Source organism: Tachysurus fulvidraco, chromosome 4, assembly GCF_022655615.1.
Source record: "Tachysurus fulvidraco isolate hzauxx_2018 chromosome 4, HZAU_PFXX_2.0, whole genome shotgun sequence".
In the NCBI taxonomy this organism is placed as follows: Eukaryota; Metazoa; Chordata; class Actinopteri; order Siluriformes; family Bagridae; genus Tachysurus; species Tachysurus fulvidraco.
Genome location: NC_062521.1, coordinates 5,784,695 through 5,800,100, shown reverse-complemented (window position 1 = coordinate 5,800,100; position 15,406 = coordinate 5,784,695). Strand labels below are relative to the sequence as shown.

At 36.4% G+C, this 15,406-nt stretch overlaps 1 protein-coding gene across 6 annotated transcripts in view; it reads left to right on the top strand.

Annotated features, from left to right (window-relative positions):
- The window catches only part of LOC113655221 (CUB and sushi domain-containing protein 1), a 334,957-nt gene that overhangs the window by 106,665 nt on the left and 212,886 nt on the right, over positions 1–15,406 (top strand). For all 6 annotated transcript variants that reach the window (XM_027165618.2, XM_047811980.1, XM_027165619.2 and 3 more), the window contains one exon: positions 6,067–6,283. In XM_027165618.2, the coding sequence (XP_027021419.2) occupies positions 6,067–6,283 (217 nt within the window). The remainder of the gene's footprint in view (positions 1–6,066; positions 6,284–15,406) is intronic.

Sequence of the window (15,406 nt, the reverse complement as noted above, 5' to 3'; positions counted from 1 at the left end):
TTAACAAATCAATATTGACTACAGAATTTGCAATGGAGAGTATGTATAATATATTGAATAATATATTTTTTTGGTTGAGTGTCTCATTTTCCAAAATAGCAAAGGAGAATTTCATGCATTAGTTTTTCTTTTTATATCTCTTTTACTTTGTAATTATGCATTGCCAAATGTAAATTATAGCTGTTAACTTTCAGGACATCATGTTTGTTGAAAACAGAAATTAAAATGACTAATGTTAAGAAATGAATTAACATGCATTAATCTTTAAATAATAATAATAATAATAATAATAATAATAATAATAATAATAATAATAATAATAAAAGAAAAGCAGGTCTAGGAATGTCTTGCGTGTAGATTTTGGCAAATAGAGCTATGTTTACTGGCTGCATTCTCAGTTCCACCCACTACACAAGCTCTGTTGCACAGTAGATGTGTGGATTTAAAAAATGTAGAAATAATCCGTAACTGTGTGATAACAATATGTAACGTGAAGAACAATGTGATTAAATTAATTACATTGTAGATTCTCACAATATGTGGTGTAAAATATTAACACAATGTAAACAGATGGAAGAGAGACCTTGAAAACTTGAGACGTGGCTCAAAAATACTTTATAGTAGGTTATATTTATAATGCAAATATGTTTGTGTATTTTAAGTACAACGTGTATACTTATACATGATGATGATGATGATGATGAGCTATTTGTCTAAACTGCCTCAATATTATAGTGGCAGAATTTTAAACTTTTTTATACGAGAGACAGAAGCACATACTTGGTTAATCTTTGGGTTGGGTTGAACAGGGACAGTTATTTACTAATGTTACGTACAGTACTTACTTTCATATTTAATTTAGTTGCTTACTTGCTGTGGTTACTTTATTACTTTTGTGCACACTTACTTCAGTTAATTACTTGTTTACTTGTTTTCTTTCATACTTTACTTAGTACTTCATCTTAGTTACATTCATTATTACCTCATCTTATTTAGTTATAGAACATATATTCTTATTTACTTACTTTACTGTCCTATTTACTTTGGTTACATACTAATTACCTTGGTAAACTTATTTATATGAACTTCACTCCTATAAACGTGTTTTACTTTTTGGTTAAACCTATTTATTTAAATCCAGTCTCATAATGGAGTAGGCTATAGAGTAAAATGCACCAATAAAGTATTTCCTTATTTTACAGACAAAAAAAAAGAACAACAAATAAACACATCCTTAAGTAAATGTGCTGATCATTTAGAAATATTGAGTAAATGGGCTCGGCAGTTGCACTTCCTCACATTCGTTACATAACGTTTCCTTTCCCACTACCTGTGCACTTTAATATACATACGGACATAGTGCTGAAAGGCAGACAATATTTATTCAGAGGCATTTTTATTTGCTCTGTGCCCTGGGAACCTTGGATGAATCAGTGAAAGGACGATGGTATCGCTGCATAAAGGGAAAGCCTTGTGTTTGTCTGGGAAGTGACATCGCCTGAGATATGCGTGTCGGATTCATCTCAAGGTTACAGAGGTGACCCGAATTGGCATCAAGAAATCCTCTGCAGATTTTTTATTGTCTATGGAGCTTGTAGACTGTTTTGGGCACGTTCATTTATTTATTTATTTCAAACTTTCACACTGCATACATTTTATACCAAATGAAATTCACTTTGAACTTTAATTATATCTATATGGATTACTTACTTATTTATTTATTACTTTTTCTGTAGATATTTGATATCACACACATTTATTGCTGGTTGGCCAGGTTATATCCCAGTTTGATATCTGTGGGACGATTTTTCGAGGTGTGAATTGGTATGTGGAATGCACAGACATCATTTCAGTGAAAATGAGATCTAAACAACAGCTGCATTCAGATTCTCTGTGGAAATGGCTTCTTTCTCCTGTTTGGCTTTTTGCTATTGATCCCCATTCGTTTTTAATTTGCTTCTAATGTATGTGCAGATCTCTGTGAGAATTCTCTGTAATAGAAACCTCCCTTTTTCATACATGTTAATTACATAGTAACACATACAGTATGTTAATTAAGAGAAACAAGATTCCAAAGGCCATATTTTCCCAGCACTTTTATGAAAATCGTGCAGGCAGAGAAGATATAAATGGATATTTTAGTATACTTAGTATTTGTATTGCTTCTCTATTTGTATAAAGCAGCTGGATTAATTAAAGCAATTTTTATAGAAATGCTCAAACTGATCTGTTCTCACGGATGGTTGTTCTATAATTTGACTTGAAGTAGGGAATGCGGTGCTTTTTAGTTGATTACATTTGTAGTGGAAATTGTAGTAATTAGTCATTAGACACCTTGATGGGTTTCTTCAGCCATGTTTACAGGAGCACTATTTACTGCCGTGAGCCTTCATACCCCAGCGGGACCGACTTCCAGTCACAGCACATTGAATATTGAGAGAAAACAAATCCCTAGTTGATTCGGTAGCCTTTACCACTTTTATGTGTATGGTTTGTGGATTTTGCTCATTAATTATTGGTCGTGTGTAATAAAAGCTTACACGAACACGATTGAGTCAGGGGAGAAAAACACGCTTTACAATAAAAATGTTTCAGAGCTGCCGCGAGTCTACAGAGCCAAACAGTCAGTGCTGTGTCGTGTCGGAATTGGCCGCAAATTAGTATGCATACATCATCATGACCCAGCTAATCAGGAGAGAGAGAGAGAAAGTGTGAGAGTGTAAACAAAACCAAACAAGGAGACGAGGGTTTGTTTTTATACTATAAGATCACCTTTGAATCAAGAGAGAGAGTATTTTAGATTTTTAATCGTTAAACAGAGCAAATTCCCTCATTAGGTGGGAACCTAGTGATTTATAGTCAAAGACTGTCAGCCAATGTTGAGAAATTTGCAATGTTCCCCAGTTAATAATTTGTTATGGTAGATGATGGTTCGTGATAATTAGCTAGTGACTAACTAGAGGCGTTGGTGATTTTATTTCATAAAGTTTGTGTTTCAAACTTGGTCTGTTTATCGTTTGGAGAGGGTTTGCTAACATTCCAATGCAATAGTGCCAAAGTAAATGCTACATTATACACTCACCAAATATACCAAAGTATCCGAATAATACTAATAATCCAAGAATCCTTTATGGTTAGCCATGGTATCAGATGTGATTCACATATTCAGCCATTGTAATAAGTGATTTTCACGCAATTGTAAATATAAACTGGGGGAAAAAAGTATAAAGTTGTGTTTAAATGTGTAAATTCTTTAATAAGCACTATAATTAATTCCCTCTAACCATAATCCCAAATGTCTGAAGGTTACACCCATGTGTGTGTTTGTGCATGTGCACAAGTGTTTTGTTCATTTTTGTGTTGTTTATATAGTTCTGTTCCCAAGTGTCGTTTGTTTATCAGCTCGGCTTCCCTGTCATTCAGTTCAGCTTAAATTGTTGTATCTTGGAACCGAGGTTTTCAGTTTGAATGGTGTGGACCCGCTGCCCTGCACAGTTTGACGTTTCCTTGCCCTCAGCACACCTGACCCAACTCATGAAGGGTTTATTATTCAGTGATGAGCTGGATCAGATGTTCACACATTGGAACCAAGGTTTTGACACGATTCGTCACGCAGTGCACTGCGGTACATTCTAGGGCCGAATATTTCATGTCTTCTCGGCCCCCTCGAAATACAAAGTGCTAAACTGATGGCTGTTTCCACCACAGAACACTGAAAGCAGCTGCCCTCATCAACCTCTGTACCCGTAGCTGACCATTAAAGTGCTGACTGATTATGTATCAAATCAGGCAAAAGGGAGACAATTATTTAAGTTTTAGCTGAAAGCTGTTCCATCAAATGACGCTTTTACATCTCATTGTTGCCGTGCTCCGAGGCCACGGCTGATGGATTGGTACACGGAGAGAAGGTGAGAAACACAGAGGCCTGATTGATGGAGAAGTTAAAGGACAGAAAGAATGACAGGTTCTCGACCCTATATAGAAAATGCATGATTTAATCTCCTTACTAAGTTTATTTTTATATAACTGAATAGTGAGGCCATTGGTCCAGAGTTTTTAGAGGAAAATGTTATGTTTGGACTTATGCAGTAACTTTGGTGTTGAAAGCCTGTAGAATGTGTTCATTTCTTACCTTTGTTTATTAAAGTTTATAAATAGGTACATGTTTAAGTGCAACATGTTCTTGTTATCCTCCTTCAGAATGTGATGAAACTGTTGCTATACCAAAAATGATGATACTGGGTTGTACACTTAGCATGCTTAAAATATAATATACTATATTGTATAATATAATAGTAATATAACTGTCTTTAATAGGGTACATTTAAACAAATCTGGACGATTATGGTTTTAGCTTCTACTCTAGTTTCAGATTTCTGTTCTTGGCTGACATGAGTGGAACCTGATGTGGTTTTCTGCTACTGCTGTTTCTCTCTCAACATGGTGTTAACATTGTACTGTTCACTCGATGTTTTTTGTTTTTGGCGCCATTTTGTGTAAACACTGTGAAAATCACAGGAGATCAGCAGGTCCTGAAATACTCAAATAAACATATCTGGCTCCAGCATTTATGGCATGGTCAAAGAAACCTAGATTCCCTCGAACCTAGATTCCCTCATTTCTGATGTTTGATGTGAGGATTCATTTTAATTTGATCTACAGTATATCGGCATGATGATATGCATTGTCTGGCTTCTGTAGGATTGGGTAATTGGATAAGTAAATAAGCAGATAACTGCTGATAATCATGCCAACATGGGTCGAATACTACAATTTCCCTAAGCTGGATGAATGTGTTTCAAGGCCACAATATTTTTAGTTATTCATCTTTGATTATGAACTGTGCACTCAAGTTGAAATCACTGACAGCATTTACATACAAACACACTCCCTGTATCTTTAGTTAGTGGTGTTCAGCTGATGTTTGAATGATTTAGCCTTATTCAGGAAATAAAAAGTGAGAGGTTGAAAGGACAATGGTATAATCTCCTTTCATCAAGGCTTATACACCTCTTTAATGAAGCCAAATGCATCACTGATGATGCGACTGCAACACGCCGTGTGGCACAACTGTTAGGCTTGTTATTATTGCGTACTCTCCTGGTGCTAGAGATAAGCTCCCTTATGATAGAGGAGAAATCTGTGGGCAGTGTAAGATAAAACACACAGACACACAAATGCCACAGGAGACAGGGTGTGGGAGATATGCCAATGTTTTGGTTGCCTTAAGTGCCCGAGTTGCATTTATTCACAAACCATGCGCGTGTGACCTTCAAGTTTGAGTCCCTTTTATGATTTAGTCTTGTTCATGATGAAAGTAAAAGTGACAGGGTATAAATCCTGTATAAGATTAGAAAAAAAAGGAACCTTTTCACCTTTTGTACATCATTATTTACTTATTGAAGGCTTGGAACTTGCCTCAAATATCTCAAATTATATTTTAGATGAAAACCAGGACCGTATCAAAAGTGTATCTTGAGTGAGTCTTGGGACAGAGAGTGTATTATTGTATCACAGTTTTTGGTCTACTTTGTGTCCAGGCACATTACTTTCATTTTAGGGTTTTGTTTTGTAGTGCAAATGGCAAAACAAAGACAATAACTTTTTGTTTATTTTTTTAATACGTTTTGTATTATTCAAACAAGAAATTTAGTTTTTATGAACATTATTTCAAGAAAATTAGAAATTTTTTTGCTCATAAAAGGAACATTGTAATGTGTGTTTTTACTTGTTTGTTCATTATGACATGTACATAAACACCACATACTGTTCTTGTATCTTGTTATTCGAAGGCAGGATTCTAGCTGAAAGCAAACAAACCTATGATTTAATAATCCATAAAAACTTGAAAATGTAATATGTTAGAAATACAATATGGATACCTAATTGATGGATCATTGTATTAATTTGTTTGGGGCTGGACTTCTAGCTTTAGGGCTTTATTGTGATTAGCTTAATGGTAATTGCCAACTTGGGAAGTTTTAAGTCATGCATTAACAGCCAAATTTCTGTCATCTCAGTGCTTAAAGATGTAGTCTAACCGCTGTTTTCTGTTTCTGTCCTCAGGTCAGTCGTGTGGCGGTTTGGTGCAAGGCCTGAATGGAACTATAGAGAGCCCTGGTTTTCCTCATGGTTACCCAAACTATGCCAACTGCACATGGATCATAGTGACAGGAGAACGGAACCGAATTCAGCTCTCTTTCCACACCTTCGCTCTGGAGGAGGACTTTGACATTGTGTCCATTTACGATGGACAGCCACAGCCAGGGAACTTAAAGATGAGGTAGGAGGTCCTGTCTATTCCAATTGGCAAGCTCACATCTGTTTTTGTTTTATATCATACAGTAAGTTGCTAGGGTCATAGTTAACAACACACAGAATAACCTTCAGATGTCCCTGTTTTACTTGAAAGTTAAGGGTCTTGGGTCGGTGTGTCACTATGTGGAGTTTGCACATGAACACCCTTCACTTCTACGAGCTGCTTCATTTATTATTAGTTCTGTCCATTCTTAAATAGGCCTTTATTTATATCTAAATGACAGCAGACAGGTTTCATACCAAGAGCAAAAAAACCCTTCCACCATATCTTACTAGAATTTACTGTAGGTGCACTATAGGGATGCAACCAAATACCTATATATTTATTTGGAATGAACAGCTAACAGCTTTCGACAAAATAGATACAAATGCAGACCTGAATCCCGAGCACATTGTTCCAGTAGTCATAATGGATATTAGTTTGTTTACATATTAGGAACCAGATGAATTTGAAACTATAACTGTAGCTGAAATTAATAATAACTGGAGCGATGTGGCTAAGCTTGAGGGTATACAGTAGTTAAGGCTATAGTGGTATGGCAAAAATAAAAACAAACTTCAATACAGGTATTTGGAGTACTAAACAGATATGGATAGTGGAATTGTCTTGTACTCCTAGTTCGGATGTTCTGTTTAAAGTTTCCGAAGTTCCTTTTAAAAACTTTTGACGAAAGCCTGTATGTCAGTATTATGGGAAACCATTTTCTGGAAGCTTGCCGTGTTTAATGGAGACTGCCTGGACTCGTGGTGTCTAGAATTAGATGCCAAATGCTTCTATCAGACGATTAAACACCAAGTTTTGGGTAAGAGCAGGCCTGAGGATGTTTTTGAACTGTGCAGTTGCTTCAGGGTTGGGGATACTGAACCCGAAATGCTTAAGGACCCAGCAGCCTGTTCTAAGTGTGGGTAGCTGGTGATTGAATCTTTTGTGTGTGTTGAATCAACAAAACTATTACTTCTAAGTAGCACTTAGGCTGCTGGTGATGTAGCTATGATGTACGTTTGCTCTATCATAGCGGAGCTTAAAATGCATGGCCCAGAGGCTTTAAAAGCATTTCTTCCTGCAGATTAACTGCAATTAGTGTTAAGACTGATATGGTTTAATGCTTCTCTTTTTCTCCACCTGTGTTGGATGCTGAATATCTTAGAGATTAAAAACACTTGTTCTGTGGGGACATTATAAAAAACCAGCAGCATTTAAGTGTTCCATGTAAAAGCCAAACTGATCTCATGTGCTGTTTAAAACATATATATATAAATATGAAAATGGTGGTTAAACAATAAAAAATAACCTCTTTCTCTGGGTTTAGTGGCTAGAAAAAGACTGGAAGTGATTGTGGTGCTTAATGGTCTTTTTTTTTTTTTTTAATCCAAGATGCTATGCACTGGACATCATGTGGCTTTAAGGATGCAATAAGGCATAAGCCATGTAAAATAAAATCACAACCTAGTGCTTATAACACATTGATTTTTTTTTTCTTTTTTAAAACTGTCTACTAGTGTTTGATTTTCTTTCAGCCTTTATGTGCCATGGTGTACAAATATCATGCCTCATAGGCAATTTCAAATCCAACTTTATCCGTCTTAAGGCTCTGCAGGACCTGCTAAACTACAGGGATTGTCGAACTGATCAGAAGCGGTGCATCTATCCAAATTTCGTACCTATGAGAAAATTGCTCATCCATATTTAGCAGCGATTTGATGTCAAATTATCGCTTCATAATTCTTAACTCCTGGAACTGTAGATGGAAGGAGAAAAGTTAAAGAAGTCTGATTTAAAATTCACATCTTGATCAGAAATAAATCCTTCGTTCCCCAAGAAACATCATGGAACATATTAGCTAAGGCTTACTTTCAACACCTTTATTTCTCTTTTCTCAGCTGTTGGTTAATACAAATATGTTCTCTGGCTGAATATTAATGGACATCTGACCTTAACACCCATATGGGCATCTTTTGATGAACACATGGCATGCCAATGTTGGAGTGGAAGAACTTGAGTGTCCTGCACAAAGCCCTGACCTCAACCCCACTGAACACCTTTTGGATGACCCAGAACACAGACTGCACCCCAGACCTCCTTATATGACATCAGTGCACCATTGCACCATTAATGCTCTTGTGGCTGAAGGTGAAAATCATAATCCTAATTCTTGTGAAAGGCCGGGAAGCAGGTTTTAATAAGAGCAGAGCATGGGCTGAATCTGGAACGTGATGTTCAATAAGCACTAATGGGTGTGATGCTCAGGTTTCTGCCAAGAAGTGTACAAAAAAATGAAACATAAACTGCCTTGATGAATATAAAGTATATAGCAACAGACACAGTAGATTACAATGATGCAGAGGTATTAGGTTTTATTTATTACTTCTGTCAAATCGGTTAAAAGTTTGGCTGGTAATTCTATATTCTACAATGGCGAACCAAAGAGGTCAAGAACAATAGCTGTGTAACTTGTACAGATCATTGTGGCACATTTAAAGAAAGTTACCCAAGTGGGAAATATTTTTTTTTGTTCCGTATGTTAATATCAAGGAATAATTTCAGTCCATTTAAAAATATATTTACTGTAGAGTAAGTAGGTTCATGGTCACAGAGTACAAAGTTAACTAGAGTCTTTATTATTTCCTGGAAACAGCACAAAGATTTGTCATTTTGTATATTTCTAGAACTGTGGATCATAGTCAGGATGCAGGTAGAGATGGTGTGTGTGGTGTAGAATAAATCCGTGATCATGTACTGTATAAGAATTTTTCTCTGTTGTCTACAAACAGCACAAGCACCGATAGGAGACATTCCACAAGTGTTGTCATTTGAGGAAATAATGTACCCAAGGCTGCCTTTAGAACTGACAATACACAGGTTTGTGACCAAAGAACACGAAGCTACAAGGACGAGAGATTGAAGGTTATTGTGTTGTACTGCTCTGTGCCATAAAGGAGTAGCGTGAGTTAGGTGTAAAGAGTAAGCAATCATGATCATTGGGAAGAAGAAGAAGAAAAAACAGCGGTGCTGCCCTCAGTGACACGAAGCACGATTTCTAATGTGTGAATGTAAGAAGATGCAGTATAGATCAGATTAGTGATTTTGAATACAGAATGTAAATGAACCACTTCATCTTCACAGATTTTGTTACTAAAATTTTATTGCTGATTTGTCAATTTACAGACTTTATTCTGACAGTTTAATCGGGGTGAAAGAACTTTTCTGCGGAAAACAGAAATGTTCTATAATGAAATGCAAATAGTGCAAATATCATCAAATATTGTCAAGCAAATTAAGTCAGCACTTTTTTATTTTTCCTAAGAAGATGATTATACTTTGTCTCTCACTCTGTTTTGTGAGAATATATGAGCAAAACATAACACACGTGCAATTCATATAATGTAAAATCTCATCATACAGTAATTACTTTTAGGCCAATTTTCTTAGAGCTTCTTAAATGTGAAAATTTAGTTACTGCCTTGGTTTATTATTGCAAGACAGTAATATGTGGTTTTGAAATATTGATGGTAGTTTGTGAATTGATTGCTGTTATATTACAGTGTATAAAACTATATTGATACTGCTGCAGTGTGATTTTGCAGCATATTATGTTCGTGGATTGACGTCTTTTAGAATGGACCTAATAATAACAATACAGCTTCCCCCCACACTGTCTGCAAAATGCCTACATGATCTGACAGATGGAACTTGTGATAACCAATTAAGTTCCTAAGCTTTTGTTTGGTGATACGGTTTGCAATGAATTTGGATAATTATTGTGCAAATCTTCAGCAAAATCATGCTATGATCATGCTAGTTGCTCGTCACAGTGTAGCATTAAGTGTCTGGTTCTGTCAGTCAGTGCTCACGCTAATTAAATCGGACCTATTACCCAAGGGATCATGTGTGTCTGAGACTGATGTGTGTGTGGGCATGTGTGGGGAATGTTACAGCACAGCTCTGTCTCATAGCCGGAGCTTTGCCTTATGCGCTTTAAAGACTGACACTGTGCATGCTGTGACTGCAGTTATGTGACACACAACTGTCTGTTAACGTCACATTCGTAGATGCAACAACTGCGCTTAAGCCGAAAGGTAGCGTCAATCACTAGGTCTTTCTCTCTGCGGACCTCTGACGGCTCGCCACAAGGTGTCAGTGGAACCTTAATCCAGGCCTTTTTATGCTAATGAAATACACACATCAGGCATGCATAACAGGGTACCCTACATTCACAGGCAGAGAAAATAGGCCATGCACAGATAACCGGTGACTTGAACAAATCCAGCACATGGGATAGAGACTCAAGCTGGCCGAACTAAGAAAGCATTTTGCAAAATGCAGGAAAGGGAATGATGTTGGTCTCTCTCTCCCCCCCCCCCCCCTTTTAAACCATTCTTTGATAATTCTCTATGCCTCTTTCGAAATGCACTGCATTACAAATACACAGTATAGGTGGGTGTCATGCAGTGAGCATCGTGTTAGAATATCGAATGAAGATGAAGTGATTAAAGCCAGGGCAAGCTATTAGCGTGATGGATTGATAAACTGCCACTCTTGTGCAAGCTAAAGCTTTGCTTAAATACTTGATTTGTAGGCATGTCACATGAATGGTGCATGGCAATTACACAGCAGTCTGCACCTGAGATGCACACAAGTTGCCGTATAGTACATGATCCGATGTAGTCCAGCTTGCTGCCTTTCAGACTGATGGCCAGGAAATGTTTCCCTCCCCATTACTGCACTTTGATATAAGGCCAGTGTGTCTTTGAAGCATTAACACACACAGCTCTGTAGTTTTGACTATGCTTGGGTTGTATTTTGCCTCACTTCTGAATCTTTTTTATAACATCGTATGCGAAATTAGTGTCCAAATATCATCTGTCCAGGCAATAATGAAAAAAGGTCTAGATTATCTCAACAACTCTTAACAAGCATGGAAACAGAAATGCATCTCAACGTCATTAATAAAGACTTATTTCAGCAGGCGTAGTACTCGTATAGCTTAGCCTCTTTCGGACAGGAAATAGCATGCGACTAAGCCTTAGGCTATACTGTAACATGAACAGTTTCATCAACAACAAGATCATTTTTCTATCCTCATATCATTTATATTTGGATTTAGTCTTAGCCTCTTGATAACAATCTAATATTTTTAGATTTTAGTGTTTTGGTTCTGAGCGTCAGTATAGATTTAAGTGATAGACTCTAATTATAGTTAAATGAAGCTGAACCTGAAACGTAAGTCTAGTAAACACTCATTCCCTAATTTTTAATTTCAGTTTTCAGTTTCAAAGTCTACAAAGTAAGTATACATTTAAAAATGTTTTGTCATTTTGGGCAGGTTTGAAAAGGGACCTTCAAGAAACATGGTTTTCTGACTATTGGATCAGATCGATGATGATAGACAAACAAAATGAATCCTGCTCATCATCTTCACACCTGTATTTGTACTGTATGCATGTGTAGTTTTGAATCCGATCAAGTTTCTCCTTCATAAAGAAAGTGGGTGCATTGAATAATTCTAATATTCCGATGCATCATCAGGTATGTTAAAAAACACAAAATATCACTGTAGTTTAAAAGGATGTTAATGTTACCAAACAAGTGAGAATTCAGACAGCAGGGAGAGAATTACTGCAGTGCAGCCGGTGTACTTAGACCGGGCCCAGCAACCCCGGGTGGGCCTGGGCGCTGACTGTGTGTCTGATTGCTTCTACAATTCCGAGAAAGCGTATATAACGACATCTAATCCCTCTAGCTATGTTTCTTCCTGCTTTTAATAAGTAGACAAGGAAAGCAAATTAAACTTACTTAACTCCTCCATTAGACCCGTTGCATTACTGCTTTCAACTAATACATTCAAGCTTTTCCCCTTTTTTGTATAGATGTTGTTGACTTTTTAAAAAATTTTCTGGATATCCAGGAGGTCCAGATACATCTGATATATACGTATGATATACAGTCATGGCTAAAAGTGTTGGCACCTCTGAAATTTTTCCAGAAAATGAAGTATTTCTCACAGAAAAGTATTGCAGTTACACATTTTGCTATACACATGTTTATCTCCTGTGTGTATTGAAACAATACAAAAAGACAAAGGGGAAAAAAATAGCAAATTTGACATAATTTCACACAAACCTCCAAAAATGGGCCGGACAAAATTATTGGCACCCTTTCAAAATTGTGGATACAAATAAGTTTGTTTCAAGCATGTGATGATCCTTTTAAACTCACATGGGGCATGTAACAGGTGTGGGCAATATAAAAATAACACCTGAAAGCAGATAAAAAGGAGAGAAGTTTACTCAGTTTTTGCATTGTGTGTCTGTGTGCGCCACCCTAAGCATGGAGAACGAGGACTTGAGAACCAAAATTGTGGAAAAATATCAACAATCTCAAGGTTACAAGTCTATCTCCAGAGATCTAGATGTTCCTTTGTCCACAGTGTGCAACATGATCAAGAAGTTTGCAACCCATGGCACTGTAGCTAATCTCTCCGGATGTCAAAGGAAGAGAAAAATTGATGAAAGATTGCAACGCAGGATAGTCAGGATGGTGGATAAGCGGCCCAAAAGAATTACTTCCAAAGAAGTTCAAGCTGTCCTGCAGGCTCAGGGTGCATCAGTGTCAGCGCAAACTATCCATCGACATTTGAGTGAAATGAAACACTATGGCAGGAGACCCAGGAGGACCCCACTGCTGACACAGAGACATAAGAAAGCAAGACTTCACTTTGCCAAAATGTACGTGAGTAAACCAAAATCCTTTTTTGAATTCTGAAGTGGCCAGCATCGAGTCCAGATCTAAGTCCTGTTGAACACCTGTGGAGAGATCTTAAAATTGCTGTTGTGAAAAGGCATCGTTCCAATATAAGAGACCTCTTGCAGAGGAAGAGTGGCCCAAAATTCCGGGTGAGAGGTGGAAGAAGCTTATTGTTGGTTATTGGAAGCGATTGATTTCAGTTATTTTTCTCAAAGGGTGTGCAACCAAATATTAAGTTAAGGGTGCCAATAATTTTGTCCGGCCCATTTTTGGAGTTTTGTGTGAAATTGTCAAATTTGCTTTTTCCTCTGTTTTTTTTTTTTTTTGGTGTTCTAATGCACACCAAATAAACATGTGTATAGCAAAACGTGAAATTGCAATACTTTTCTTTGAGAAATAGTTTCAGGGGTGCCAACACTTTTGGCCATGACTGTACTGTATGTCTAGTTTCATCAGAAGGCAGCATTTAGTTTTATTGTTTAGTTCATTCGTTCTAACAATGCCAACAACTTGGCGAATGCATCAGAATGCTTTTTTGATTACAGATGTAAAGTGAAGTCCTATAGTATAGAGAAAGTATAGAAGAAGAATTGGCCGTCAATCTTGTCCCTTTGTTTCCTTTTATTTCTTGTCAACAAACTAAACTAAACTTAACTAGGTTAGCAAAGGCCAGTGGCTTTGTTTGTGTAACGGTACTAATTATATTATGGTTATGTGAGCCTTTATTGTACCTGACTTTAGTTTCTATTTCCTTGCATTTAACATAAACTTGTGTGTGTCTTAAGTGTGTGTAATAGATATGACAAATTAAAATACAGCTTGTAAAGAAGTAGCAGAGATGCTTCTGGTGAGTGTACATAGCGAGTAAGAGGAATCCTAGCAAAGAAGATTTAAATAAAGTTAAACACATTTTAATAAAACAGTGATGTGGATGAATTGTCTTGATGTTGAGTAAATTGTGTAGTGGGCTACAGGCTATACATTTTTGGCTCTTACTGTTTCTCTTTGGAACTAAAAAAATCTGTGCATACCCACCCACGACAATACCTGTTGCTATCCCCCATATCATATTTATACATATATTTGTACATATTTGTATGCCGAATAAATGTAAATTTACATTTTTATTTATCTTTGCTAAGTTCAGCCCCATTGCATTAAATGTAGCTTTCACGTACAGTATGTGCTTTATGTAGTAAATCTCATAATGCCATTATTTGTTAGAAGCCATGCTTGTTGTTGGATTTTAAGCCGTCAATAAGCTGGAAGCTTTGTTGCAGTCAGCAGTACTGTCTGTCCTCTGCTTCTGAAATATCAAGGGCGTGGGGGAATGCAAATGTTTTATTAGGAAAGACCATGCGAATAGGGCCCTATATTTTGGCCCTATATTTATTCCTTACACATGTAGGGGCTCATTGTAAGAAACAACTTCCACTCTGACAGCATCTTTCTTTAGTTCAAACTGTTACCACATACACACCGATCAGAGATGAGAGATATAGAGTCGAATCTAGCAATGCGCATCTGGCCACAAGAGCACCATCTTGCGTCACTTTTTAAAGCGTGGGAAGGTGTGTGTCTAGTCTGTAACACTTTTTAATTCCTGCACATCATCTGGCTCTGTGAAGTGTACGTTTCACCTTTGTCCAGTGGACCGCCTCTGACATTTTTCATTTCGTTTTAATTCGAGTAGTGTCAGTGCATTTCATCATAAAGTTTGAATAAAAGGGTGAATTTTTACTTGCTTATTATTGTGTATTCCCCGTTTTTAACATGATTAATACTGGTATATAAATAAACCCAGCCTGATGTAATCATATTTTATTATAATAAGAAGGAGAAGAAGAAGAAAAATGATACACATAAGGAAAGATAATCTATAAGATTAATATTATATATATAATATATAATATTATATTATAAGTAATATAATATTGAAAAATTTTAAACCTAAAAAGTTTTTTAATTGGAGATAATTCTGCTGTTACTCTACAGAAATACATTTCTGGTTTAACGTATAATGAAAAGTGACAAAAATATACTTTAAAGAACATATGAAGGTGTAAATTGATGGATTTTATTAATAAAGTAGAAAATGGACACAGTAATTTATGAATCATTATTACTTATTCAGATATACCTGTATTACTACATAACTTTAACTACTATTTTGCATTGTTTGATGTGAAATGGTGCAATAAAGTCTTGTTATAAAAATGGTTGTGCATGATTCGGTACTGTAAATTTTCATCACATTAGTTCCTAAATGTAATTATTCTGACTATGTTCTTTGTAGCATCTAAGCGACTGCCATTTGTGATCGCTGAAAAAGTCAATTCAATA